Below are 27,571 nucleotides of genomic sequence, written 5' to 3' on the forward strand. Positions count from 1 at the left end.
TTACCGTCTTGCCAGAAGTTAACGGTTCTGTTTACACACCGTTCCCTGCAGGAGTTTACAGTAACTTTCTACCCTGGAACAGCAGGCAAACCTGATTTTCCAGTCTGGTTCTTGCACACCCAGTTCACCTGTGTTTTGTCCCGGACACCAGACACCTTGGGTCACTGAGTCACTAAAGAACATCACTGTCACTGCTGGTGGTGGAGGCCAGTTCAGAGCCAGGGAGGTCAAGAATGAAGTGACTTTTTCTCCTGAAATGAATAATTGATTAATTATCACTGTAGAGAAAATGAGCTGGTATTTTCAACTCAACTTAACTTCTGTAAGCTTATTTTTCAACCTGAACCTTCACACATCAAGTCCATTAAAAGTGCTTTTTTTTGGCCACTGACAGGCTCAGACTGTTACAACAGCATTATGGAGAGGATCGCTACAGAGAGAGGCTTCTTTTAAAGAGTAAGATACGTTTTGTTTAATCAAAGACAGCTGATTTATTTGCTCTTGTCAAATTAACACACTCCCTATGCAGAATTGTAATTTTAACATGGTCATTGTCTTCTTCATTCAGACTCGACAGAAGCAGAATTAACTCTCAAAATAACACTGTTCCAACAATTACCAACCGCAGTTTGGTCGTAATAAAACCTTAAATCACAGACGCAGATGTGAAACGTCGGGAGAGGAGCGACAGGGAGGTCGGACATCAGAGAAGCAGCAGTGAGCCAGAATATTTTCACATCTGCATCTGTGATTTAAGGTTTTATTTCAACCAAATTAACAAACCAAATTTTACCAGAAATTTAGTTTAATTTCACCAGATTGTTGAAACAGTTGGAACAGTGGAAAGACGAGCCAAGACATCTCTGAAGGGTTTTTGTTGTTTGAATGAAGATGACAGGGACGATGTAAAAAATTACAGTTTTGCAAAGGGAGTCTGGTTAGTTTGGCGAGAGCAATAAAACAGCTGCTTCTGTTTCCCCGCAGCAATCCTTCGCACAATGTTATCAGACAATTAGAATAAGAATCTGAGCACGTCATTTGCAACAACCGGCACTTGTAGTGGACTTATTTTGACAGTTTGACAGTCGTACTTTGCCTAGAGGGATCACATTGTAGCTTAGTTTCTGACGACTGCAGTGCGCTCTCTCTCATGGAAAAATAAGGTCCAGGCTGAAAAATACCAAAGTTATCCTGTGTTATTGATCAAGTTTTTTCAAATCAAGTAAACAAGTTAGATGAACACAATTGCTTTAAGCCAGATGTACTTAATAATGGGATTAGTGTCAAATCAACAGTTTGCATTAATGTGACTTAATTCTAAAGGAAGTCAACGTAAAAGTTTTTGCCTTACAAAAGAAAAGTACTGCTCTAATAGTATGTTTTCTGGAAAGGTATTTTTTGATAGTAACCTTAGTGTGTTATTTTAGTTTGTTGAACATTTCTGCCTCACTAAACTGCTAGTTTGGTTCAGTGAGTTTACAAAAACTTTAACAATTCTGGTGAACCATATATCTAACATAATATATTATTAGAAAATGCCAGCTCACCTGCAGGAGGAAAAATCCAAAAAACTTGGACGTTACACAATACTAAGAGAAACTTAAGTGACTCGCTTTTACTCAAGTCATAATCCACAAAAGTAGACTACCATCACTGAAGCAGAAAGCTGAATGAGACTCATTCAAAACATTACTTTCCTTCAACTTCTAATGAAATAGACTTCTCACAGTGAGGTGCCGCATCAGGCGAGAGATTTCCACCGTTCCCTTTTTATGTGACATAATTTTAATGATAATGATACATACAGTACAGTGTGTTTTTCAGGCAAAATGTAACAGTTCCAACACACACATACATACATTGAAGTTCCACTCCAAAAACACAACACGTCTAGAGAAATTAAACCTCCCATCTTACTTTTAAAACGATGACTTCAATGATTTTCATCCGTTTTGTCACCGTGACAGAAATATTTTGATCAAGGCTTGTGATTCAGAGTTTTACTTGAATCCGTGCCTTTGTGAACCTGAATATAGGAATGATACTTTGCATGCTTTGAAATGCAAATGAGACTAATTATTAATTGTGGAACAAGCTTTTTCTTTTTTCATCAGCGTGTGGACGAAAAAATGAAATGAATACAAAGTCTTTCTCTGCTGTGTTAAATTCTAGTTTGAACTGAGAAGAAAAGAGGAAAAATAAAATAGATAATTCTTAAAGTGCACATGCCGTATAAAAAAATAAATGGTCATTAACCAGAGCTCCTGAGGGAGAAAAAAAAGATGAGAGGCTCTGTTGGAAAAAAAAAAAAGAAAAAAGGGTGAAATATCAGTGTTGCTGATCTGGCAGTGGCAGAGGCAGTGGTCTCCCCTTGTTTGTGACCTCTGTCAGATGACAGTGAAGGTCTCCAATAAGCAGCAGTGTTGGTGAGTAGCACTCACTGAACTGTCTCTTCCAATAGTAGTCGCCTCACATCCTCTTGAAAGAAACAAGTGCCTCAAATACCAATTCTGGCCTTTTCCCCCCTAATTGTTTTCTATGCTCTGCTGAGTCTGTCTTCGCCGTCGCTCTGTTCACCAGCGAGAAGTGCAGTACCATAACCTTCACTTTAATGCTGCTTGAATCCGGTGTTGCTTACTCCCAACAGGTAAGTGAGACTTTTGAAATAGTACTCGGAATGATCATTGAGGTAAAAAAAAAAAAAAAAAATGCAGATGTTTTTATAAGCAGCATCTCCAGGGAGGGCAGCAGCAGCAGCACAGCTGTCGAATCGGGTTCTTCTTCTTGTACCTGGCGGCCAACTTGAACTTCTCATTGGATGCGGCGACATAATCCTGCGTCCTCTCCACGTTGGTCTGGATGTGTTCAATGTAGGCCCCTTGTTCCTCCACCAGCATGAAAATGTCCATGAACAGGTCCCTCAGCTCCTTCATATTGTTCTCCAGGCTCAGCAGCTCCTGTTGGTGGAGACGGATAACGGGATTAATACTGCAGATATGAGGAACATTACATCACAGGCTGAAGGTGGTTGTAGAGGGAACTGGAGGACTTAAGATATAATGAGGGAAGAGATCCAGCTGTTTATACAACATGACCCGAATACTGATAATAGAACCACAGTTCCAAAAAAGTTGGGACATTAAAACGTGATTAGCAAACACACGCTAAAACACACATGGCGTTGTCTTGCTGAAATAAACAGGGACGTCTCTGCAAAAGAAAAAGGGGCCTTCGCAGGTGTGACAGTTACCCATCATGCCATGGGCACTAACACATCCCCATACCATCACAGATGCTGGCTTTTGAAGTTTGTGTTGGTAACAATCTGGATGGTCCTTTTCCTTTTTAACACAGAGGACACATCAAGGATTTTCAAGAAGAATCAGAAATGACCAGAGCACAGTTTTCCACTTTAGCATCAGTCCATCTCAGATGAGCTCAGGCCCAGAGAAGTCTGCGGTGAGTCTGTAGCTGCACCCACAAATGCCATATATGAACAACATCCAAACTATTACTGAGCCCATGTAGCATCCTTTATGTAATTATGTGGGTTTTTAATGCAGTGCTGCCCGAGGCGTCAAAGGTCACAGCCAATCAATGTTGGTTTTCGGCCTTGCCTCTTACAAGCAGAGATTTATCTGAATCTTTTCATGATATTATGGACTTTAGATGGTGAAATCCATAAATTCCTGCAGGTTTGTGTTGAGAAAGGTTCTTAAACTGCTGGACTATTTGCCCACGCAGCTTATCACTAAGTGATGAATCTCACTTATGTACAACTGAGCAACTTTTAAGGATGCCCCCGTAAAACCCAGCTGACACTTTCACCTGATACAAATTAACGTGTTTACCGGTGAAATGTTCCAAACAGGTGTTTTCTGAGAAACTCAAAACTTTGTCAGTGTTTTGTTGTCCCTGTACCAGAGTTTTTGGAACATGTTGCAGGTGTCAAATTCAGACTGGGTGTATATATCCCAAAAAAAATATATAAGATCCGTTTGAGCATTAAATATCTCGTCTTTGTACTGAGTTCAATTAAACATATGTTAAAAAGGGTTTGCAAATCATAGTATTTTATTAATTTAGCGTCCCAAATGTTTTGGAATAGGGGTTTGTACTTTGATGTGCTGCTTCACTTGGATGTCTTGCCTTCAAGAGTGGTTGCCACATTCTTCCATCTATTATCCCGAGGAGTTCATTTCTATCAATTCTTTATCAGCCAGTAGGCAGGGCCAATATTTGGTTTTCTTCAGTTACTATCCAGTTTCCACCTCCATTGATTTCCTTTCCTTTACCCATTGGTGCCAGTTAGATGTAGTGATATGTGGGACATGCTATCATGGCACGTCTCTGCCATGTATGACAGATGGTAATGATGGACAAGATTCTCGTGCTTATGACTTGGATTTATTGGAGCTTTGAGACAAGAAATTCTCAGCTGTTACTGCCACTATAATGCTAATGTTAAAGTCGAAATAAAATTAAAAGTTTCCCTTTAGGTCACATAGATCACACAGTCAAATTGTGCACCTACGTAACAATATATGCCAGAAAAATCTTTGTATTCTAAGTTTTCATCCTGTAAAACAAAACATGACGTGTACTTATTTTGGCTGGAATGAACCAATTAGAACCAGTTATGTAATGAAATCCACCCAAAAATCAATCTTCAACTTTTAGCAGTACAGAGCTAAGATTCATTATGTTAATTTGGGTTATGATGCGCCCAAATTTCAAAATCAAATCCTCCCAGCATTATGTCGTTTGGAAGCAGTAAATAAACTGTTTCTATTAAGTTTCTTGTAAGTGATTATAAATGTCTCATACTGTAACAATGAGCATGATTATTATACTACTATTAACACATATATACAGTCATATTAACATGTTAGACTTAATAAGAATCTTATAAGGGTTTATTACTATTAACAAACGCTTATTACAGGCACCTCAATATCAAATGTTGCTCATCTGTTCTTTAAAAAAGGTACTAACCTTCATATTTGCATTTTTATTGCATTTTATTTCCTAAAAATCAGTTTGGAAGCCACAGCATCCACCAAACTACTGTAAGTTAATAGCTTGGAGACTTACATGTATTTAAAAAAAAAAAAGAAATGTAAAAATTAACAATAAATTATTAGTCGCGTGGTGACTTTACCATACCTTGTGTCGCTGTTCAATCTCAGACAGTTGTGACCGTGTGATTCTGGCATCATTCAGCAGGTTCTCATTGAAGACCTCCCACTTTCCTGTGGCCACCATCTCGTTCACCTCCTCCTCCGTCACGTCCCTTCCTGATACCTCCAGCTGGCGGATAATGAAGTGCTTACAACGCTCCTGCTTGGTCAGCAGACCTTCATTATACTGCAGCATTACCTGGACATAATTATAGCAAAAGGAGAGAATAAAAAGTTAGAGAGGAGAGGAAGGGGAATGGAAAATGAGATAAGAGTCCCATCTTTTTTTTTTTTTTTTTTTTTTTTTGAGTGTAATTTCTGTATGGTTCTTTGACACTTTTGCAGGCAGTACAACAGAGATATTATATTGCAAAGTGCATTTTTTTTCTTTCTGTTTGCTTCCAAAATAAGACATGGCATTTCTGATATAAAACAAACAAACAAACAAAATGTCATAAAAAAAAACCCATTAACTTTAACTTTGTCATACATATAGATACTCTGTTACAACACTAATTTTATGATTTAAAACAAATTAAGAGTAAACTGTTTTTGTTCCTTGAAAAGTATTGTTTTTCATGTTTTCAAGACAAAACCTTTCAGTTCCAAGCAGGAGATTAGTTCTTAGCATTGGAAAGATTTATCTGCAGCTTGTTGAAAAAAAAAAAAAAAAAAAAACTTCCACAAATTTGATAGGATTTTGAAATTGTACATTTAGAATACATAGAGTGTTATGTTGATGAATGAAAGAGACTTTGCTGCAGAAACTTTGGGACCTTTGAATTCCAAAATGGCAAAAAGCTTAAATGAATTAATCAAAAGTTGAAGTGCTTCCACTTTGCTGGTTCTGGAACTGCTAGAATTTCATAAAATCCATTTTAATTTTATGTATATGTATTTATCTATTAATATTTTACTGCGTCTTTCTTTTTTCTTTCTTTTTTCAGTTAAAAATGGATCATATCTGTAGAGAAAACTGCCTCTCAAGCTAGAGTCAGCTTATTTCTAATTCATCAAACCACGTTTAAATGTAAAATACGACACTTCTGATGCACAAAGAATCTTTTCAGTGGAAAAAAAAAAGTTAGCTGTGATATAAAGTTTCCATAACAGAGAGGAAGTATCATCTTGCCAACCTGCTGGAATTTGCGGTACAGTGCTGCATGCTGTGAGCGCTGTATTCTGGTTGTAGCGGCGGCGGGTCCCTGCTGCTCCTCAGTCCTTTGGACCTGTTTTGAAAGGGCGTCTAAGCGTCTGTGGAGGCTTTCAGCCTGGAGCTTGATGTCCCGGGTTATACTGCTCTCTTTCTTCATCACGCTGAAGCGACGCATGGTCGCCACCAGCGTCTTTTGCTGCTGGCTGAATTTAAGGACCTGTTTGTGTTTGAGACGAGTCAGTGTCACTATTGACCACAAAGGAACTATGTAACCACAAAACAAACAGAAGCAATACCTCTATGTCCAGTGCTGTGATATCATCTCGGATTTTCTGAGCCTCAGACAGGAAATTCTCAATGATTGGCTCCTCCTCGAACACCACCGCCTGTGGCGTTATGACTCCGACCTCCACAGAGTCATCATCCTCGCCCTCCACTGAGAAAGGGTTGACATTCTCGCTCGCTGCCTCCGAAAACTCTTGAGCCCTCTGCTGCAGCTCCTCCAGCCGGTCTCTCATCGTGGAAGAGCCCTCGACAAAGCCGCCTCCTCGGGACACGAAGTTGTTATCGTACGCAAAGATCTTGTCAAGAGGACGCTGAAAAATAAATAACATCAAACCTCAGTGATTCTTGTCTGTGAACAGTGAGCTGTTGCAGAGGATAACAGCAAGAGGAACAAAGGAAATATTGACATTAAAGTAGAGGATAAAAGATGTGGCAGTGGAGGGCAGTAATGTTATTTTTTAGCAACAAGTAGTTTCAGAGATGAGTGGGTGGTGGATGGGTAGTCTTATAGGAAAAGAGAAGAAATGTCTCTTATTTACATCAAAATTTCTCTTTTTTTTTTCTCAGCCAAGGACCTCGTACAAGATAACAAGAGACCAAATCATAGCCTGGTCAACAAAGAGTAGCCATAACTTACAAAAACACACATCAAGAGAGTCATTTTCATGGATATATAATCTAAAATGCAAATTCTTCTTATTTTAAATAAGTTACTATGAAAGTATAAATTAAAAAAAAAAAAAAATCAAAAAAATATAAACATAGGCCTGGTGAAAATCATAAAAAGAACAATAATAGGCCTTGCTTTGGACTACAGGTCTTTAAAATTGTTTGTGGAAAGGAAATAGTGATAATGAATCTGAAAACTTTTCACTGACCCTCTGGCAGAGTGCCACAGACCCCTGAGGGGTCCCTAGACCGCTGTTTGAGAACCACTGTGGTGTGTTTGTAACTGGCTGTTTTAACCATCAGTAGATCTACGTTCAGGAATCATCTGGGTTTAGCTGTTTTTAAGTGAACTCTGGAACAGGATGAGCAAAATGAACTGAGCTAAGCTGTTGATTGTCAAGCCTTACTGATATGAAATAGTGGGTGTTAACCGATTATAATACTTAAGGTCCCATTCCATTTAGTGTAGCAGAGCCTCTTAAGTGAGCCAGCGTGCATAACAGCAGCACTGACTCTGTTTGACCTTAATGGAACAGAACCTTAAAGGGACATTTCACCCCAAAATCAAAACTTATAGTTTCCCTCTGGCCTGTGGTGTTAATTATCCATCCAGATTGTTTGGTGTGACTTGTAGCAACGTCTGCCTTCTCTCCAGTGTTTGTAAATGAAACTCGATTCCACTCGGCTTGTGGAGCTGAAGGCACCAAAAACAAACAAACAAATAAACAAAAACAAATAATAGTTATACGTTTGAAAAATTCCACAAATCATGAACTGGATACTCGAGATAATCCACAGGCCTTGCTGTGAGCAATTTCATGGAGAGACTAGTTTCTGTCTACTGTACAATCTACCGGAAATGCTTTCTTTCCAATAGAAAGTTTTGGCAATAAATAGCACTTTTTGGTTAAATAGCACGGCATACTAGAGGAAAAATGTGTATTTTAAATTCAGGGGTGAACTTCCCCTTTAACTTTTTGTAACACCTGTGTTTGTCTAGTGTGTCATATCAGTATGGTTGCAAAAAAGAAGTCTTGCTTACTGGAAAATAGCAGTCATTAATTAAGCTTTGAGTAACAATGTAATTACCCTTTTAATGCTTCATTATAATTAATTATATCTCTCAAAGCACACACTGCCGGTAAACGAATAACAGCTTCTGATACAAGGCCACTGTATGAATCCACAGGTTTGGAAAAAGCCTTTTCTGATAAGCTGCTGCCACATCTACCTCTGAGTAAGTTATTCTCACTGGTCAATAATACCTCAACTACACTCTGACTGAATAAAGGCATCCATTCAGTTGACTGTAGTGGCAAAGTGGGGCTTAGAAATTGATACATGAAGTAAGAAAACTAATCACTTTGCTACGTTTAACTAAAATATGGAATAAATAGAGAGCATGTGTGATTTAAAATACTATCAAAATGACAAATGAGCCGCTACAGACTGCTACATGTGATCTTTTTCTATCCTTAAAGGGTAAATTTGCCACTTTTCATGTCGATATCCAGTAAGTGTCATTTGAAGCAATAAATTCCTCAGTGCCGCTGTATCGACTGAGTTTTCCTGCTGCAAAATCTGTAGCTCTAAAGGGTATTTCAGGCTATTTCAGCTTGGATTTCTATTCACTGACTCCGGGTAGCGAGGGAGCCTACTAGATCAGTATCTTTTGTCATCTAACAATATGTTTTGGCCAACAAAGTAAAAGCTATAGGCCAGGGTGGTGATAACGTGGCAACATAAATAAAACATCCTGGTACATCACGAGCAGCTTGAATTGACCACATTTATCATCATTTTTCTTTTAAAATCATGAGAAAAGATGAGTTAACATACCCAACAAGTCACAAAAATGTTGCATGAATCAGTAAAAACTGATAACAAAATGTATTTGTCGCCTTATAATATCCACTGTTGCTGCAAAATACCACCATTACGGCGTTGCTTGAAGGAAACGTGCTTTAAAGTGTACCCTAAAAAAATATTTCTAGAAAATTTCATCAAATTATGTGGCACTTGGCCTATTTTATGACCAATAACATAACTTTTTGAGCCAGCTAGCATCATAATTCGTACCATATAGGGGGTTAAAGGACCAGTGTGTAAGATGGTAAGCTGCAGATTGCAAACATGTTGTCTCACTCTCCTTTTCCCAAAGTTTAGGTGAAACTATGGCGGCTGCGCTCTCTGTAGTAATAAAGGGCTCATTCAGAGTTAAAAAAAACACAGCGATTCTTATTTTCAGGTGTTTTATACACCAATGAATACATAATTATGAGCATTATATTAGATTTCTGCTATAAATCATAAATATAAATTTATATAAAGCTCATAAATTACTGTAAATCTTACACACTAGACCTTTAAAGTACTACTACTAAAGCAGTTAAGTTAGCTGTACATAAACTCAGTTTCCAGGAGGCAGGGTTGGTAGTTGGCCTGTTGAAATAGCATGTAAAGCCACTCAGTCTTCAGGACAGAGACTGTCATCAAACACCTCGTCCAGCCTGAGGGCACAGTTCCTTTACAAAATACTGCTCTCGTAGTTCCAGGAAGTGCACTGAAGCACAAAACTGTGTACTCTGGTGTGTCCAGTGTGAATCAAAGCTGGATCGGTGTTTGTTTACATCATTATAAGTTCATCCGTCCTGATATGTGCGTAACTGATGAGCCATATCTGCACTCCGCTGAACACTGAGATGTATTTTTAACTGTAAGAGAAACAACATGAGACGAAGGAGCAGAAAGTTTATCTGCGACATCAGTCAAATTGACTCGAGTTGCTTTTCCCATGAGAACAGAGTGGCTTGTTTGTGTTCAGCAACACACTCAGCAGAAAGAAGAGAGAAAAATGCGAGGTCGTCTCACATTTTAAACACTGACAAGTCTAGGAAAGGTGACCTTGATAAACACATTAAATAAAATAAAACTAACACACACAAACAATATGTCCAACTGTTGTCAGGCTTGGAGAATAACGGATTACATGTAACAGGATTATGTAATTAGGATACAAAACAGTCAGATTACACATACATTCAGTAAAATGGGGATTATTAGTAGGATTACAATTAAAATGCATTTGAAAAAAAAAAAAAAAAAAAAGAACAATATACTACCAAGCACAGACCACTCTGGTCTGAGTGATACCAGCTAATCCTAAGGTTAACTCATTATCTCTGGCCTCCAGAGTCAAAATGTTTCACTGGTAGGAAATTTCAATGTTTCTTTGTCTTTAAATCATAAAACGAGAATATTACACAACAGTGACCGTTCTGCTTTCAGCTGCGAAAATACCATCACAATCCAAGAGCTAAACATCTAATATAAGGAAATGTTTTTACAGCTAAGACCAACTGCTAATGTTAAATACACAGACCAACAGTGAATTTTAGCTACAAAGACCAACCACTATTGTTAGCCACACAGACTGATTGCTAATATTAGCTACAGACCAACCACTGATAGTAGTTGCACAGACTAACTGCTAACGTTAGCTGCAAGGACAAACGATTAACATTACACAACCCAACCGCTATGTTAGCTACATGACTAACCACTATCTTTAGCTACACAGACCAACTGCTAACTGTAGCTATAAAGATAAACTGCTAGCATTAGATGCACAGACCAACCGCTAATGTTAGCTACACAGACCAACTATTAACATCATCTACACAAACCAACCGCTATGTTAGCTACATAGACTAACCACTGTTCGTAGCTACACAGACCAACCTTTACCATTACCTACACAGACCAGTCACTAAAGTTAGCTACATAAACCAAACACTGATGTTAGCTACACATAACAACTGCTAATCCACACAGAAATCTAGTTAGCTAGCTAATTTATCAATACTACTAATACTTACAAATACTTTAGGGCTGTGGGTGGTGATTCTGGTGACCAGGATGGTGTGTGGGTAAAAACACAAGTTTTAGTGTAACACGTGAATACCATACTTAACAAAATACATTTACATGTACATAATTACAGCTATTAATTTAAATGTGCATTTACACAGACAAAAAGGAAGGGATAGTTGGACAAACAGTAACCTAACAATGAACATTAGGCAAACAAATTCACCATATTTGCTTTCAAGGTAATCCAAGAGTGCCAGAAAGTAATATTGCGATACCTGCATTAGGTCAGGTGACTGCATTTTTTAACAGGTAAGTAGTTGTAGCATAATCCATTTTTAAAGTAACCCCTCCAATCCTGGTAATAAGTGTACATTGGTTTGGAATAAACAAGATATATCCTCACAACAGCTGCTGAATATCGAATGTTTCATTTTCCACTCCATAACTGCAGTCTGTAATATATCTGCCAAAGCTGAAGTAAACAAGCGAGGTCTTTATGATTAAAATCTGATTTCCTTCACTTTGCTTTGACAAGGAAAAGTGCATTCAACCACAAATTTCAATACATTCAAACGGGGCATACCAACATTTTGAAACTGCCTCAGCAACACAAGGATTTGGGTTTTAGAGGCCCTAACATAATCTTCTGGAAGCACATGATTGTGTGTGTGTTGAGGGGGGGGCAGAGTGTTTGGCTGCTGAGAAGTGGAGCATTTCAAATCACAGACTATCCCATTTCTGGATAGATTTCAAACAGGAAAGACCCTATTTAGTGTGTGTGTGTGTGTGTGCGTGCATGAAAGAGGGAGGTTGTTGTAACTGTTACAAACTTCTCCGAACTCACAGAATGTAAAAGTATCCTTTGTTTTCTTGGCTGAACTCTTTCTTTTTCCCTCTCTGTCTCTCTCTCTCTCCCCCTCTCCCTATACCTGCCCGACCCAGAAGAGCCGATTAAAAAAATTGCTCAAAGGATTTGGGAGCACATTCTCCCGTGTTTAGCCTAAAAACCTGGAAGAAGTGGAGCAGAGTTCGCGAAAGGAGTCTCGCCTCTCTCTCTGTGATTGAACGTTTTGTTCTCTGAAACAAGCCAATATTTTCTTCCTGCTACCCATCTGCTCCTTTGTCTGTGTTTCTAAAGGAAACGTTATGTTGACATTCTTTCATCTTCGTGCAGGTGGAACAGTAGGAGTCCCCGGTGTTGTATTTTAACACAGGACAAACAATTCCACTGTGCACAATGGTCTTTTAACTTTACCAAAAAGGATTAACTGTGCTTAACATATTTCAAAAGTCACACATCTTTTGTTCAAGTTAGACTTTCTATTAATAAATAACATACAACATAGGAGAGGTGGGAAGTCAGTAAGTACATTCTTAATTCAGTACTTAAGTAGAGCTTTCAGGTATCTGTACTTTACTTGAGTATTTTTTTTTACTTTTTCCTTGCAAAGTTTTGACATAAATGTCTGCTTTCTACTCCTTATATTTTAAAGGCTTGTTACTTTAGCTTTAATGCATTTGAGGGGAATGATTGATTATATTTATTTCATTTATCACGTGCCAGCTTCCCAACATCAAGACTGATGTCAGCCTAAATAGATGGAACAATAACAAGATGTTCTATCATTGCATATTCCACAAGACAGATGCAACAAGATGTAACAAGATAAAAATGTTGTAAAAGACTTAATAAGATGAAAACGATTTGAGATTTTTTTCAGAAAGATGAAAAATTACATACCAAGATGAAACAAGAAAAAAATGACATAAAAGATGTAACAAAACAAAAATGACATAACAAGATGAGGAATGATGCAAAAGACGTAAGAAGACAAAAAGAAATCACAAGATGAAAACAATGTGAAAGAGGAAACAAGACAAAAATGTTGTGAAAAATGTAACAAGATGAACATGACATAAATGAATGAAATGAAAATGATATAGTAAGAAAAAGGGGGAAAAAGTAAAAGGTATAACAGCTCCAAAACAATTAAACAAGATGAAAAACTGTAAAAGACATAACAAGACAATGCAATAATAAAAAAAATGAGAAGATGGAAAACGATGAAAAGGCATAACAAGACAAAAATAACGTAACGAGATGAAAACAACATGAAAGAAGTAACAAGATGAAAATGACATAGAAGACATGATTAGGTAAGAGACGTAACAAGGTGAAACAGATGGAAACTCGACCTGTCCTTTAGAGGGGCTACTGTTTACTTTCATACTTTGAATACATTTCAGAGCCGGTACTTTTTCACTTTTACTTGAGTCTTTTTTACACAAGTGTCTGTACGTCTACTTGAGTAAAGATTGTGTATACTTTTGCCACCTCTGCAACATAGTAAAATATCATAAAGTTAAAGGCTACATAAGTGTAGGGTTTATTTCCACATACTTGATCGACATTTCAAAAACATTCAGTCTGAATGAGGATTTTACCTTAATGTTGTTGGCGTTCCATCATGGGCTGTCTGCTGAATATTCCCATTCAGAGTTGAGCAGGAATGTAATCCAGGATATACTCACGCATTCTTTAATAACATCAAGTCATCCTCAGATCTCCTTACATTCACCTGACACTCATCAGCTGTGAGCCTCTGACTTGGAACAGTTACACTCACAAGCAGGGAAAGTTTTCAAGAAGTCTGGTTGAGTCAGTTTCAAGCACCTCCCCTCCTATTCAAGATAGGGGCAGTGTAAGCCAATAGGAGAGGGGCAGACTGGAGGCTTATTTACTTATCTAAAGAAATAAAAGGTGACGTGATTAAGTAAATGAGGAGGGAGCATGGCGAGCGCAGGGAGCCACCCTGAGGCTTATTCCTGAACCGGAAAATAGAGTAGAGCAAATAGAAGTGTATTGTGTACACTGCAATGGCTAAACAATGGGGATTGTGGTTAGGGTGTCAACCAGGGCGTTGGGTTTCTGATCCGCAAAGTTAATTTCTGTGTGAAGTGTCTGGGCTCATGGGGTAAACCCTCTTAGTCTGGGGGTATTGTAGTCCTTAGGCCCCAGTAACTCCGCTGAGTGCTTTTGACAGATTTCTACTGACAAGCTCTCTAACACCCAGGCGCCTTTTCAACACGGGAAGGGACGCAGTCACTCTTTGCTATGCAGCATAATACGCTGTGCAAAGCCGTTTGAAGTGCGGCGTCAGAGGGAGAGAGGGGAGACGAGTTTGGAGGATGAGAGGAGTTTGGCGGGGACAAGAGTTCAGTCTTCGTCACTTGAAACTGTGGAGGCTGGGTGCAGAGTTTCTGTAATTTTCCCTCCCCACTGTGTGGAGGTGGGTGGGGGGGGGGACTTCAAAATGTAGCAGCCGTGTTGTTAGTGTGATGGCCAGTGATGCATGGGGAGGCAGACTTAAAGGGATAGTTCGGATTATTTGATGTTGAGCTGTATGAGGCGCTTATCTAAGGTTTGGGTCAGTCGAACCACTATCCCTAGGCACTGTCAAAAAAGTATGTGACAGCTTAAAAAAATGACTGAAATGTTTTTAAGGATAGCTGTCTTCATTTAAATGAATACTTATATATCCATGCTCTACTTAGACAGAAAGAAAGCATTCTGGAGTGGTGGTGCTCACTATACAAAATTGCAAAGTATACATTTGAAAAGGCAGTAAAGAAGGCAAACAGTAACTATAGAGCCATGCTGGAAACCAAACTTTTATGTGGACCCCATGAAGACTAGCGTCCGCTTTGTGGCATAGCCTAGAGCAGATCACAAGCTATAAAACTTATTATGTTATCCTTGATGAGCCCTAATAAACTAAATAAACTGTTATTTACTGTGTATATTTACTGTAGATCCAGATGTCTCTCCACAGCGCTCAGTGGTGGAGAGAGGTCTGGCTTCATGCGTACACATTCTGCTATAGGGGGAAAAAAAGGCCCCGCTCTGTTTGCATTTCTGTAAACCGACCACAGAAGTCTTGGGCAGCCCAGGATGTAGCAGTGGTGCTGCTGCTGCAAAATAGTTAAAGGGGGAAACTTGGTTTGGTGGAACATTTGCACATCGGGAGGCGAGCTCTAAAGGTAACGGTTGTTAGCTTGTTTACATTCGTACCATTTGTGTCCCAGCCGCTACTTTGTTCTTTTCAGCATGTAGATTGCAATTAGGAGGCTGCTATTGTTTTCTGGGGACTTTGAAAACGATCCGGTCAGTCAGACAACTGTAGATCTGATCCTACACCCATGACTTCTTCTAGCTCCCCAAGGATTTGCCATTCTTAATAATGAAGCAGGATGTCGGGAATCTGCTAAAACAACAGGATTAAAGCAGATGAAAGTCTGTGGGTGTGCCTGCCGCTGCCTCGATCTGTTACTTGAATGTTTGTGAGATTGTGCATCTTCTAGAAATATGAACTATCCTTTTAAAACACCAAAATCATATAACAACACAGACAGACAGATGAAAGCAGTCGTAGACCAGCAACTCCCATGATAATGTTGCTGGTTTCACCTAAGGAGTTTGGTTGGTTTTGGGAGAGGAATATTTGACTTCTATAATTTCTGTGGTTTCTTTCCAAGATGTTTTTTGAGTTCATCAGTTCAAAACACTTTCATGGCCTCAGGGTCCTTTTTAATGTAACTCCTAATTAATCCTGTAACTCCATTTTGGAAATCACCAAAACCAGAATGATGAGGTTTCCTTATGACACCGGCAAAGTCACCAGCAACAAATAATTTCCAGTGGGTGGTGGCGTGCTGCTTCAATAAAAAAATTAAAAGCACATTAACCATATGATGACTATGCAGAATGCTGTTGGTAAAGTTTTATCTCCGTGGCACCAGATGCTCCTCTGTGTCTGTAATAATGCCGCAGCGGTGTGTTAACTGTGAGTCATCTATCCCTAATGGCAAGATATTATGACAACAAAGCAAAACCGGTTTTCTGAGTGTCAGAACTCACCTTCATCAGCATCACGGGAGCAAACTAACTGTACCCTGTCTGAACCTGTTTCCTGTAGCCTTTCCTTTTCCCCTGATTCTCTACTTGGCATCACTGATTAAGGAGAGTAAGTTGAATGGGATTTACTCTCTCTCTCACACACACACTCACTCTCACAATCACAACCTTCTCAGACCTTGAGGCAGAGTGGATCTCATCTCAGCGTTTCTTAATTGTTGCTACTCCACGTGTGGAATGTAGATAGGCTTTGATAGAGCAACACCACTGGAAAAGAAATGTCAACTAAGTAGCTGAAGTGTTTTTTTTTTTTCATAGATGTCAGAAGCCTCTCAGGTGTGTTTCTTCGCTGGCTGTAAACTAGATGTAGTGCAATCTGTGCTGAAAAGGCCAAAAACTAGGAGAGGGCAGAGTTTGGATGAGGTCCCAGAACTGGAGATGCGTGGTTGAACTTTGTAAAAAAGGGCTAACTTCAGGCTAGGTAACGCTGTAAATAACACATGGAGAAATGCCATTTTTAGTCTTTAAGTTCCTCCTAGGGGCTCTGAAGGACAGTTTGTGAATAATTGTTTGATATAGTCAAGTATTTTAGAATCAACAGTGGTGTCTTCTCTATTTGTATTTCAGTTTCCGACCCTACTTTAATCGAAACAGTGATGTAATGTGTCATTTCCTCAGTTTATTTTCAGTTTAGGATATTTAACAGTATTTTTAGAGCTTATATTTGACAAAACTAATTGTTTTATCACTTTATGGAAAAACAAACACACACACAAAAATGGTCCAATGACTGGCTACAGTGGCTCCCAAACAACAACATAAAATTAAATTAAAATAAATAATATTAAAATGCAAAAACAATACATTTATAGGAAAAATCTGCAAAATAAGTGTTTCTCTGTAAAAGTAATTATGCTGTCAATATATTGAATGTGTTTGATTGTAATAATTTATGAAAAAATCTGTAAGTGTCTATAAGTGTTATTGCATTGTATTATTTGTAGTATTTGTAGTTTATATTATATTGTAGTTTTTCCCAACTGCAAAATATGTTTGTGAGAAAAATCTTTATGCAAAGCACTTGGATCTGATGACTTAAGATTCTAATCATACTCAGCATGATTTTATCTGCCAGCTGTCAACACCAGCCGACCCAGACTGGAACAGACCCGGTCCGACTTGTTCCGATCAGTCGTCACGCCCAAATCATATTCATATCTGGCTCAGCAGTCATAATGTGTGTCCCTGCTTTTAGGTTACAGATAGTTCAGACTGTCTCGAACCAATTTCAGTGAGGGAGGTAAGATTTGTAAACAGCTTGACAGGAACAGCTGCCGGAGAGGCTAAAGAGAACACAGTCTGCTGTGCCAGTAAGATAAAATAAACAGTGGAAAATGCTAACTTTACCAAGTCAAAGAATATTAAAACTGTGCTAATTTATACTGGATAAAATGACAATGTGAAAAGGATCCCTTGAGTGAAGAATTATTCTCCAACTCTGTCGTTGCCTTCTGCTTTGAAGAGTCTGCTTCTTTGTATTCTTATATCAAAATCCAATCAGATTATTTCCCTGTAAAATAAAATATGTGTACTTACACGGACTTGAACCAACCGCTTTCAACCAATAATATCATGACATCAACCCATCAATCAGTCATCAACATTTAGCGGCACAGAGCTAAGATTCACTAGTTAGCAAGCCAACAACAGCTTAGTATGTTTGGTTACAATGTTCAAATTCCTCACAACATTACAGCAAACTGACCTATCTTGTTTCACTTGGAAATATGACACAATAAGAAAGCTAGATAATCTCAAAATGCCATTTGATCTGGCACCTTTCAGCTCATTGTTTTAGTTTTGCAGCTTTACTGTTTTGATTCAGTCTTGCCAGTCTCATCAGCCTTGTTTCTAGCTACATTGAGGACCTGTTTTCAGCAAAAACTCTGCTAAAATGCAAGAACTAAATATTTCTGGAGTCACTAAGCACAAAACAGAGCTACAAGGAGGAGGAGTGATTATTGACTTTGTCGAGGGCCAGTTTCTGATAGCTTAATGACAGGGTCAGAGTATGTTTTTTTTTTTTTTCCCCCAGGACTGTTCCACCTTGTTCCACCCTGCTGTGCTGTGACTGGCTAGTTCTTGTTGCCTGGACAGCGTGTCTGTGTGATGGTCAGAGAGCCTTTCTAATGTTGTGAAAGGGTCTATTTTAACCACAAACCTTGATTATTTCATAACCCTACCCAAACAGTTTTTGTTCCTAAACTTTCCCAAGTAGTTTTCTTGCCTAAACCAACCCAAGTAGTTTTTGAGCCTAAATCTCACCAAACTGTGGTTGAAAACTGAAAATAATAAATCAACCAGGTGTCCTCCTTGGTCAAATTCCTGTTTTTAATCCATTCATCTACCACAGCCGCCTTGCTAAAGTTCGCCAGTCTACATTCGCAGCCAATCACATCATGGTAGCACAGGCTGTGGCGTATTTCAATAGGGGCAGGTCTTGTGTGGAGTTCTTGCTCCACAGAGGTTAGTATGCTGTCTCTACCAAAAGTGGTCCAAGGAAGGACATCTGGTGAGGGTCATGGACGCCCAGGGCTCGCTGATGTTCATGGGGAGTAAAGATCCAATACGAGAAGAGCTACTGTAGCACAAATTGCTGGCAATGACTAAAGGTATCAGAAGACTGGTCAGAATGACCATGCTGACCGCTGTCCACTGCTGAAATCTCCGACAATGGGGATATGAGTGTCAGAACTGGACCATGGGGCAATGGAAGAAGAAGGTTCCCAGATGTCAATCCGATCGAGAATCTGTGAGATGTGCTGGATCAAGTCTGACCAGTTAAGGCCACACCTCGTAACATCTTGGTGCCATATGAGTGGACACATTCAGAGGTCTTGTGGATCCAAATGAAAGCTAATATGCTTTTCACCATACTGCAAGACATTTCTGAGGTCATATTATGTCTGTTTGAAGCTTGTTCCACTGCCCCCAAGTGGCTCAAAAATAAATAAATGCAAACTCTTTATTCCTATGCTGTGAACAAAATAATTGTTTGATATATTGCCACCTGCTATGGAAGCAAGAAAGCTTTTAAACTGCAGAGTGATACTGTATCACCAGACAGCAGAAACAAAGGTGATTCCAGTTACAATAGATGAGTGGTTAAGAGGTAGACAGCACAGAGCATAAAGAACAGACAGTTCTTCAACATAAAAAGGGGAAGTTTAAGAAAGTAAGTGCTAAGAAAGTGATGTTTTACCTCAAATCCACTCATTATGAAAGAGTGTGTCAGGTTGTCTTGGTCACTGTCTCACAATATAGCCGTTGGAGGACTCTCTGGGTATTGCTGTAATTGAAGGGATGTCATAAGCAGCGCTTTGATATTCTTCACTGGGTCCAGAGAGAGAGAAAGAGGGGGAGGTAAGACAACAACTCCCAAACAGCCTCTCAGACACAACCTTGAGAGTGATATTTAAACACTGCCAGAGAAAATATGCAGTGTTTTCTCTCCGAGGGAGGAAAAAAAAAAGGAGGATTAGATGAAACTGATATGGCATTGGAGGCCAATACTCACACTAACATAGTGGTACAGTTGGATTTAAAGGTATTTTCAGTATGTTTGAAGTTGACTGTTGCCATGTCACGATTCAAAGTAGAAATTCAAAGGCAGAACAGCAAAAGGGTGGACCCAGTTCTCCTTGTCAGTGCGGAAAGCCCCTGAAAACATCCTTTATATCCCAATAGGCTGGTAAAGTTCTCTGCTGATAGCCAGAATAATGAAATTAAGGCAGATTTCATTGCAGGGACACGCCTAAAGCAGCTTCAAAAACATCTGATATCAAATTAATGATTAGAAAATACCTCTTCATGCATCCAGAATGAGAGGAATACAGTTTGCGTTAACCACAGTATAAGCTTGATCAAGCCTCGGTTGCGGTGGAACCTCCATCATACCCCACAACGATGACATGACAGGGCAATATCCGACTTCTAACAAAAGACCGGTATCAGCCTGATATACGGGCCTTACACAGGGAGAAAGAGTGGAAGGAGAAAGGGGAGATAAATGAGTGAGGGGGGGAGAGACGGTCAGAGGGGCAAGGATAATGAGGTCAAAACCATCGTCATTAAGCCAATCAGAAAGATTGATGCAGAGGTCGGTGGCCTTGCCTGCTAAAATGAGGCAATCAGAGATCTGGATATTAAATGTTCCTTTTGGGCACTGTATGAGATTGTGCCCAGGGTCATTGATGTTTTAATTTACAGTCGGGCAACACAGTTTTTAATTGCTAATCCTGCCAAACTTCCCAGTGATACATGGCCACAAGTCTCAAGCTGTTCACCTTTTACCTACATTATATCTACTCAGTCTTACAGGCCAGATATATACAGTGATCTACATGTGGTGGGGGCAAACAATTGACCCTTGGCTGAGCCCCTGCTCCAAACAGCAACTATCCAATCATAAATTAGAAAACGTATCTGGGCAGCACAGGCCTGCATTCCTCTACATGTTAAGACGATGGTCACGGGGCTCTAAACAAGAGTTAACAACTGTTAGGATTTGTGAGGATGTGGGCTGGTGCAGAATCAAAGTGATGCATCTTTCTCTGGCCGGTTCACTTCAGTTTTAGCTGGTTAGCTTAACTCTCTTCATGGAGTGATTCGTGTTTTGGCTGGTCTGGCTGGGTGATCGTCAATGTTTAATCCTTGCACTCCCTTGTCCATATATGTGTCATACTGAGATGTAAGCTAGCTTTAGTCTCATCTTTTAGCATTAATATTATATCATGTATGCAACGGTTAAGTAACTTCACATAATTAGTTCTTGTTTTAAAATGTGTCAAATGGAAAAAGTCAGCTGGAGACAGACTTTGGAGCTGACTCAAGAAGTTGAAGCAACTGACATAAATAAAAGTTGGACGCCGCAGCTCCACTTCCTCCCACTGTACAAAAATGAAGCCAAAATATCCCGGGCAGGAGTGCTGCCAACTTGCGCCCATACAGTTCCCACCTATACAGCCGAAACCGTGTTTTTATAGCATATATCACATAATTATAACCAAACTGATGAGAAAAATGAACAAACATGAGTGTGATAAGAACTACCTAAAATGACAGAAACCATCTTTTGTAACTCTTTATTTGACGTGTATTTTGATGTTTTAGTTTGGGGAAGCAGCATTTGTGACCTGAACTGCAGCCAGCCACCAGGGGGCGATCAAGATGCTTTGGCTTTACATTTGGGGAGTTCTCATGAGGTCTTTTTCTATATACAATAGATGGTTTAAGCATTAAAATTAGCTTATATTAGCTAGCTATGAAATCTGCTGGCAAGGGTCATTAGTTTAGCAAAAAAAAAAAAATCCACAGTTGTCAAGCTAGAAATGAGAGGCTACTCTTGTTTACTTTTCTGTGGGAGCAAACACATTGTGTTTCAAAAATTACTGCCAATTTTGATGATAATCTGCCATTGTTGTCACTGTAAACAGTGAAGGTGCACTTTGAGAATGGAAAGCTTAAACAGACATACCAACAGTGACTAAAGAGGGTGGGACATAGCAAAGGGTCAGTTGGTAAACTACAAGAAAACTCTACCGTACCCTCTTTTTAAACAATTAAAATGTCTTAATTGTCATAGCATGGTCATGTTGGACCTTAAAACAAACTGATGGGTTTCGGCATCAAGCCTGGGAGTCACAGTTTTGAGGCCTAACATGACCATGCTGGAACAATAAAGGCATTTTGTGGAGTCTTGTGATTTTTTTATCCTTATGTATCCTCATCCAAAGACCTCAATTTGAGTCCAGGTAGTGCTCCAACCCGAAAATTTTTTAATGTGTAAACCACTTTTTAAATTAACGCAAAGAATTATTTAATGGGGGTCTGGCAACCTTTGGTTTCAGGAGCATGAATTCAAACAAGTAATTTCAACAGTGCTATTGTCAACAAAGACTTGTCCGAACAGGCAGGGTTGCAGTGTAAACAGGACAGACGCCAGAACAATCAAGTACAAATGTTTGTCAAGGTAAACATAACGTTCTTCAGGGGGAAAAGACTTTTGTTGAACCGCCATCACGGAGCTGGTGGAAGAAGTGAATGATGGGATACAGGTGGCTGAATGTGGCCTCAGAGCAGAGGTCATAACACTCTGCCAGTCACTCCCAAACACTGTCAACTAGTTGTCTTCTCATGTGCATTCGAGCCACAAAGTATCCCTGCACACGGAGGTGCTGAATGTGAAAAAGACTTCATTACAAATCTGACTAAACATGTATTCCCAGGTCTTTGTTTCATTAAATTATTAATGTGTTTAGGCCTTGGGAGCCGAAGGGCTGATAGTTTACAATCCCAGCAGCTAATTGATTGTATTCCTCTTGTATCCCACGTTTAAATCAGTCCCTGCTTTTGTTGAAAGGCTGGAATGAAAAGCAGCAGGCCTTTATCCTCCCCTGAGAGCCACTGCTCAACACAATCAACAGTTTGTTGCTTTGGACTCTCTCTCCTCCTCTTTTTAAGCAAGCTCTTCAAACCTGGGTCATTTCACCCCCTAGTGTCATGAGGCTGTTATATCATCCTCTGGCCTGTGTGGCAAAAAGGAAAGGTACATTGCTGGAAGCAACTCTGCAGGATGATATTGCAGTTATCCTGTGGACAGAATGACATCTAACCCAGTTTACTTCCTTTCTCAACTGTTGGCGAGAAAGTAATTACACCCAAAATCTAGTGTGTGCCAACACTGACAGACTTGTTTTCCTTTTTCCTAGTACTTCTTTCTGACCAAAGGAAGGACCTGGGAATAGCAGGTGTTATTATAGTAACCCTATACCATGTAACCTGCCATTTTAAATTTTTATATATCAAACTATAGTCTATACCTGTACTACATTGTCTGCAGTATCCAACATGCTTATGCAGTTTTTGCTTCAATAACATCTCCATTTATATTATAATGCAACTATGTTCCAAGTACAGAGCTGAATATCATTCAGAAATGTTCAATACCGGTACTTGTACTGAGACCTTGGCTTTGATACCTTCCATTTTAACACAAATAATTTAACATTACATATTATGGCACATTTACTCACTTTAAAGGACTAAAATGTATCGAATGACAAGGAATTTTTAAATACTCTGTAGCATTGAAGCAGTGTGGACGGTGGGCTTATGTAGACTCTGACCACCTGTTTGGGTATTTCTTGTAGCTGTTTAAGTGACATTTATAGAATAATTACACAGCTTCATTAATACAAATGCATGCATCCTTTGTTTGTGGCGAGCCGGAAAGCAAACTGTTTTGTGAACGCAGTGAAAATGTTGTTTTGAAAGGCTTAAAGCGAACAAATATGGCTTGAAGCAGAATGTTTTGTGAGCTAAAAACATGTTGTGAGTTTTGGAAGTGATTACATCCATCTTTTCTCAATACATTTTTACTTTTGTACTTTGCAACCCTCTGAAGTTATTGGAAATGTTTGGATGCACACATAAACTCTGGCCAGTAACTTTCAGGTGAGTTGGTAAGTCATTGACATGGTGCTGCTAGCTTTAAAATACATGTGAAGATGTAGTAGCTACTGTATATTATCTTCACGTGTGTGGTATTTATTCAGTTTGGGAAATCCCACAATCTCCAGAAAGCATTAACGTTAGCTCAAGTAGTCTGCTGACCCAACAGGGACCAGAAATCTTCTCTGTTGCTATGTCGTTACCAGGGGTCAGCCTACTTGCCGGAGTAGTAAACTAGGTTTCATTACATACTACTGATGTGAATAATTGTTTTACAGTTATTAGCCTGACCCATGTGTTTCCAGGGAATCGGCAATAACACCAGTAAAAAGTTATTATGAGAGCGAATCACCTCACAGTATGAAGACATTTTGATTATATCTTCATTGATGGCACCGCAGTCCTGACTGCATCACAGTGTGCCAGTAATCGCAGTGAAGCACATCCTCTTGTGTAATATCGCTTAATTTTAGTTAACATTTCCTCTATTGCAGCCAGAGCCTTCTGAAGGACGCTGGTATGATGGTTTACCACCAGGTGGTGATGGATCCTGGATGGACCGGTGAGCTTTGTGTTCACCTGAAGAGAGGAGCAAACACATTTAGCGAGGACAAACAAACAGCAGAGGCCAGCTCACTGTGTCTCTGTGTGTGTGGTCCCCTATAATACTCTCACTCTCCCCATTTGCTCCAACGGGGATTTAACAGAATGAATTAAGCAAACAGCAGCTACAGAAACAGGCTCATTTCTGTAAATAAACATTTATCCTCCAGGCTATAGTAGACCTAAACCCAGACAAAACACAGTTAAGGTGAAGGTATGTGCAAGGTGATGCAGAGTCTTATTCTGGGGATTGTAACAAGCGTAATGTGTGTGTGCTTACTGGATGTGCATTTGTATAATGAATGCATTTGTCAGGATTCGGGTTTTATTATCATTATGCATAATTCACACAAAATACAACATAAATACAGATGATTACAATCAGAATGGAAGAGGATAAAAATATAAAACAAAATAAATAAACACATGCACATACACACTGAGGAAAAAATTATGTCATGCATGTTTTGAATTTGCATCAGGTTGAGTGTAAACAGCAGCAACAAGATCGACAGATCGGTCGACATCTTCACACAAAAAGTTCAACATCTGGGAAACACACAAAACAAAAAACATTTTTTTTGCCATCTATTACTTTACAGTTTTTTCATCAGTAAGCAGTCTGTTTAGTTTATTTTCATTTGTCCTTGGCCACGTTCTTGGAGAGCATCTGATTTTTTCATCTTTTGCATTGCCAATACTACTTTTTTGAAACAGTCCACCACTCCCCATTTTTTATTAAATATGAATTTTGCAGGTTAATGTTTCCTTTCAATAAATATTTTCTGCACATGAAACCAACTGTGATATGATATGTTAAGTGTCAAATTTAATGTACGGAAATGCTGTGAGTCCTACTAAAAATTTGAAGTATATTTTTCACTCAATTCAGGGTAAGACAGTTGAGATCTGCTGTTTGTGGAAAAAAGCTGGGTTGAGCTCAGGTTGCTTTAGTGGGAGATGACATCCAGACAGAAGAAATGAAGGAGGATATGAAGATTAATAGGCCAGTTACCAACAGATATGTCACATTTGAGATGCCTCCAAATCAAATTACCATACAATAAAAACATCATTTGACATTAAATGTTTGTTTTAGCTACATAGAACAGGAGTATAAATAAACTGGAACAAGAAGCTGAAGGGTTAAAAATGCACCAGATGTATTCAGTATATCTCACAGGTTGAAAAAGTCCATACATGTGCAAGTAAAAAGCTGCCAAAGACAAGCAGTGCACTATCGATCAAGTCCACAGACTGCATCATATCCATCATTTCAGAGGTGGACGGTGGACAGTATTGACACCTGGGTCACGTGTGTGTTCGTGTGTGCACGTACTGTATTCATTTCAAGTCTCTAACATCTATTGAAAAAAAAAAGTCACGCCATTTCATCAATTATCGGAAATGCCACATCTGAGATTGGCTTTTGTTACCTGCCACTTCCCATCTCCAGGGGACAGTAATTGTCATTGTCGAGGTAAAGTGGCGATGTTCTTCAGATCCTCACCATGACAATGGCTTTGGCTGTGACAGGTGGATGACAGGGAAGAGGAAGAAGGGCACATCGCTGCACAGGCTGGTCCATCCACAGCCACACACACACACATGCACATGCACGTTAACACATACACTGACTCGTCTCCCGCCAGCAGGCCACCCCTAATCGAGATGGAAGAGCACTGTGGCAGATCGAAATGCCTGCAGATGACAAGGTGGGAATGGATTGGCTCCCGTGCCCTTGTCATGTTGCTCCATCTGCACCAAACAGAGAGGAAGACAGATGGATGCCATGGTAGAGGACTGGGTGGTACAGACAGACAGGTAGGAGAGCACAGACAGAGATGAATTGAAATCACTTTAAAATAAAACCTGGAATTGTAATTTTTTCAGTAAATACTGTATCTGCTTGAGTATACGCACCAGTATATTTTCTGTGATCTGAGACTTACTCTGCTATTGAAAGTTGAGATGCTTGTCTTGGCTTGTTGGGTCACATGTGTTCTAGTTCACACTGTAGTAAAAGATTCATACATTTCCCTTTATGTGTCCCAACTCCAATAAAGAGCAGCACACAGCCTTGGGTCCTCCTCAAAAAAATTGTTTCATAAACTTTGTTTCTTGCATTCTGTGTTCAATTTCAAATTTGATTACGATATCACAGAAAAGGCTGTCTTTTTTCCAAAGGTGTGTTAGTTAGCCTGCTTCTTTCCTTTAAAACTTTTCATATGAAAAGGCAATTATTCTTCTCAGGACAAAATTTGCTTTCTTGCTGCCTGTCTCTCACTCTCGGACGTGTCTAGAAAGGAACCCCAGATGTATGAAAGATCTCACAATAGTGATCTTTAACCCAAACCATGATCTCTGACTAACCCTAAACAAGCCTTTTCTGTACCTAAACTTAGCCAGAGGTTAACCACAGCACTGTCATGTTACAAAAACATAATTAGTTGAAAAAATAAAGAAACAACCCGTACAAATCTTGTGAGAGTTTTGCAAGTCAAGTCATTCCCCTGTAGGCGTGACTCACTGAGGTGACGATGGAGGATGACGTGTGAGCATGGATGTAAGAAGAACTGGATATAGCCATACAGCAAGTGTGAGCAGCTCTCTTCTGTGTCACGAAATGACATTTGGTGTAGCTGTATTTTTTGTCCAGGTGGACGCAATAGACTTTAAGAGTTGCAAGGCTTACAGCGCCAGAAATTTGTCATAAACTGGGAGGAGTACAGGAGAATTGTGACCCTGCGAGGGCACCAGGAGAGGGGCAATGAAAAAAAGGAAGTCTCCCGGGAAAATCGAGAGGGTTGGCAAGCGTGCACACAGCAGCATTGACAAGATTTTCAATGGAAAGCGTCCAGGACTGTCGCAGTGTGTGAGACCATGCCATGCCAAGGTTATGTTTCGCTGAGATGTGGTGCACATTCGGTTACTTTGATTAGACATATAAATCAGCTGTTCTGGTGGGCTGCATACCTTTAAAAGCTGGAAGGTTATATCTGTAACACAACTGCAGTGGTCAATGCCTTATGCGAAGTAAAATCCATTCATTTGAGCATATTAATTTCTTATTTGTACCTAAAAAAAAATATAGTATGTCAATTTTGTTTTCAGTGTTTTCCTTTTATATGTTCTCAAGCTCTTTTTCTGGAAATGATTTGGTAGGAATACTGGACCCAAGCAAGTGACTTAGCAGTGAACATATCATGGCAAAGGCCACTCCTATCTGAAGTGCTGTAGGGTGCTGGAAGGCATACTCACTTACTTACTGTGGAGGTTACCTTATATCTATCTACGCAGACTCCACTGGTGAGCCCTCTCTATCCCTGGCAGTCTTTTACAGGTCAGTGATCTCCCATTACTGCTAGGAGATCTGAA

At 39.4% G+C, this 27,571-nt stretch overlaps 1 protein-coding gene across 1 annotated transcript; it reads right to left on the reverse strand.

The window, feature by feature from the left end:
* Positions 1–1,762: 1,762 nt before the first annotated feature.
* On the reverse strand, positions 1,763–13,778 carry stx19 (syntaxin 19). The gene is made up of 5 exons (XM_084724117.1): positions 13,609–13,778; positions 6,633–6,932; positions 6,317–6,553; positions 5,167–5,379; positions 1,763–2,957 (listed from the first exon to the last, which is right to left on the reverse strand). The coding sequence occupies exons 2-5, from the start codon at positions 6,852–6,854 to the stop codon at positions 2,721–2,723; spliced, it is 909 nt and encodes a 302-aa protein (XP_084580243.1). The 5' UTR covers positions 6,855–6,932; positions 13,609–13,778; the 3' UTR covers positions 1,763–2,720.
* Between the last annotated feature and the right edge of the window lie 13,793 nt (positions 13,779–27,571).

The sequence above is a fragment of the Lutjanus erythropterus genome, chromosome 8 (genome assembly GCF_056507025.1).
Source record: "Lutjanus erythropterus isolate fLutEry1 chromosome 8, fLutEry1.hap2, whole genome shotgun sequence".
NCBI classification, from domain to species: Eukaryota; Metazoa; Chordata; class Actinopteri; order Lutjaniformes; family Lutjanidae; genus Lutjanus; species Lutjanus erythropterus.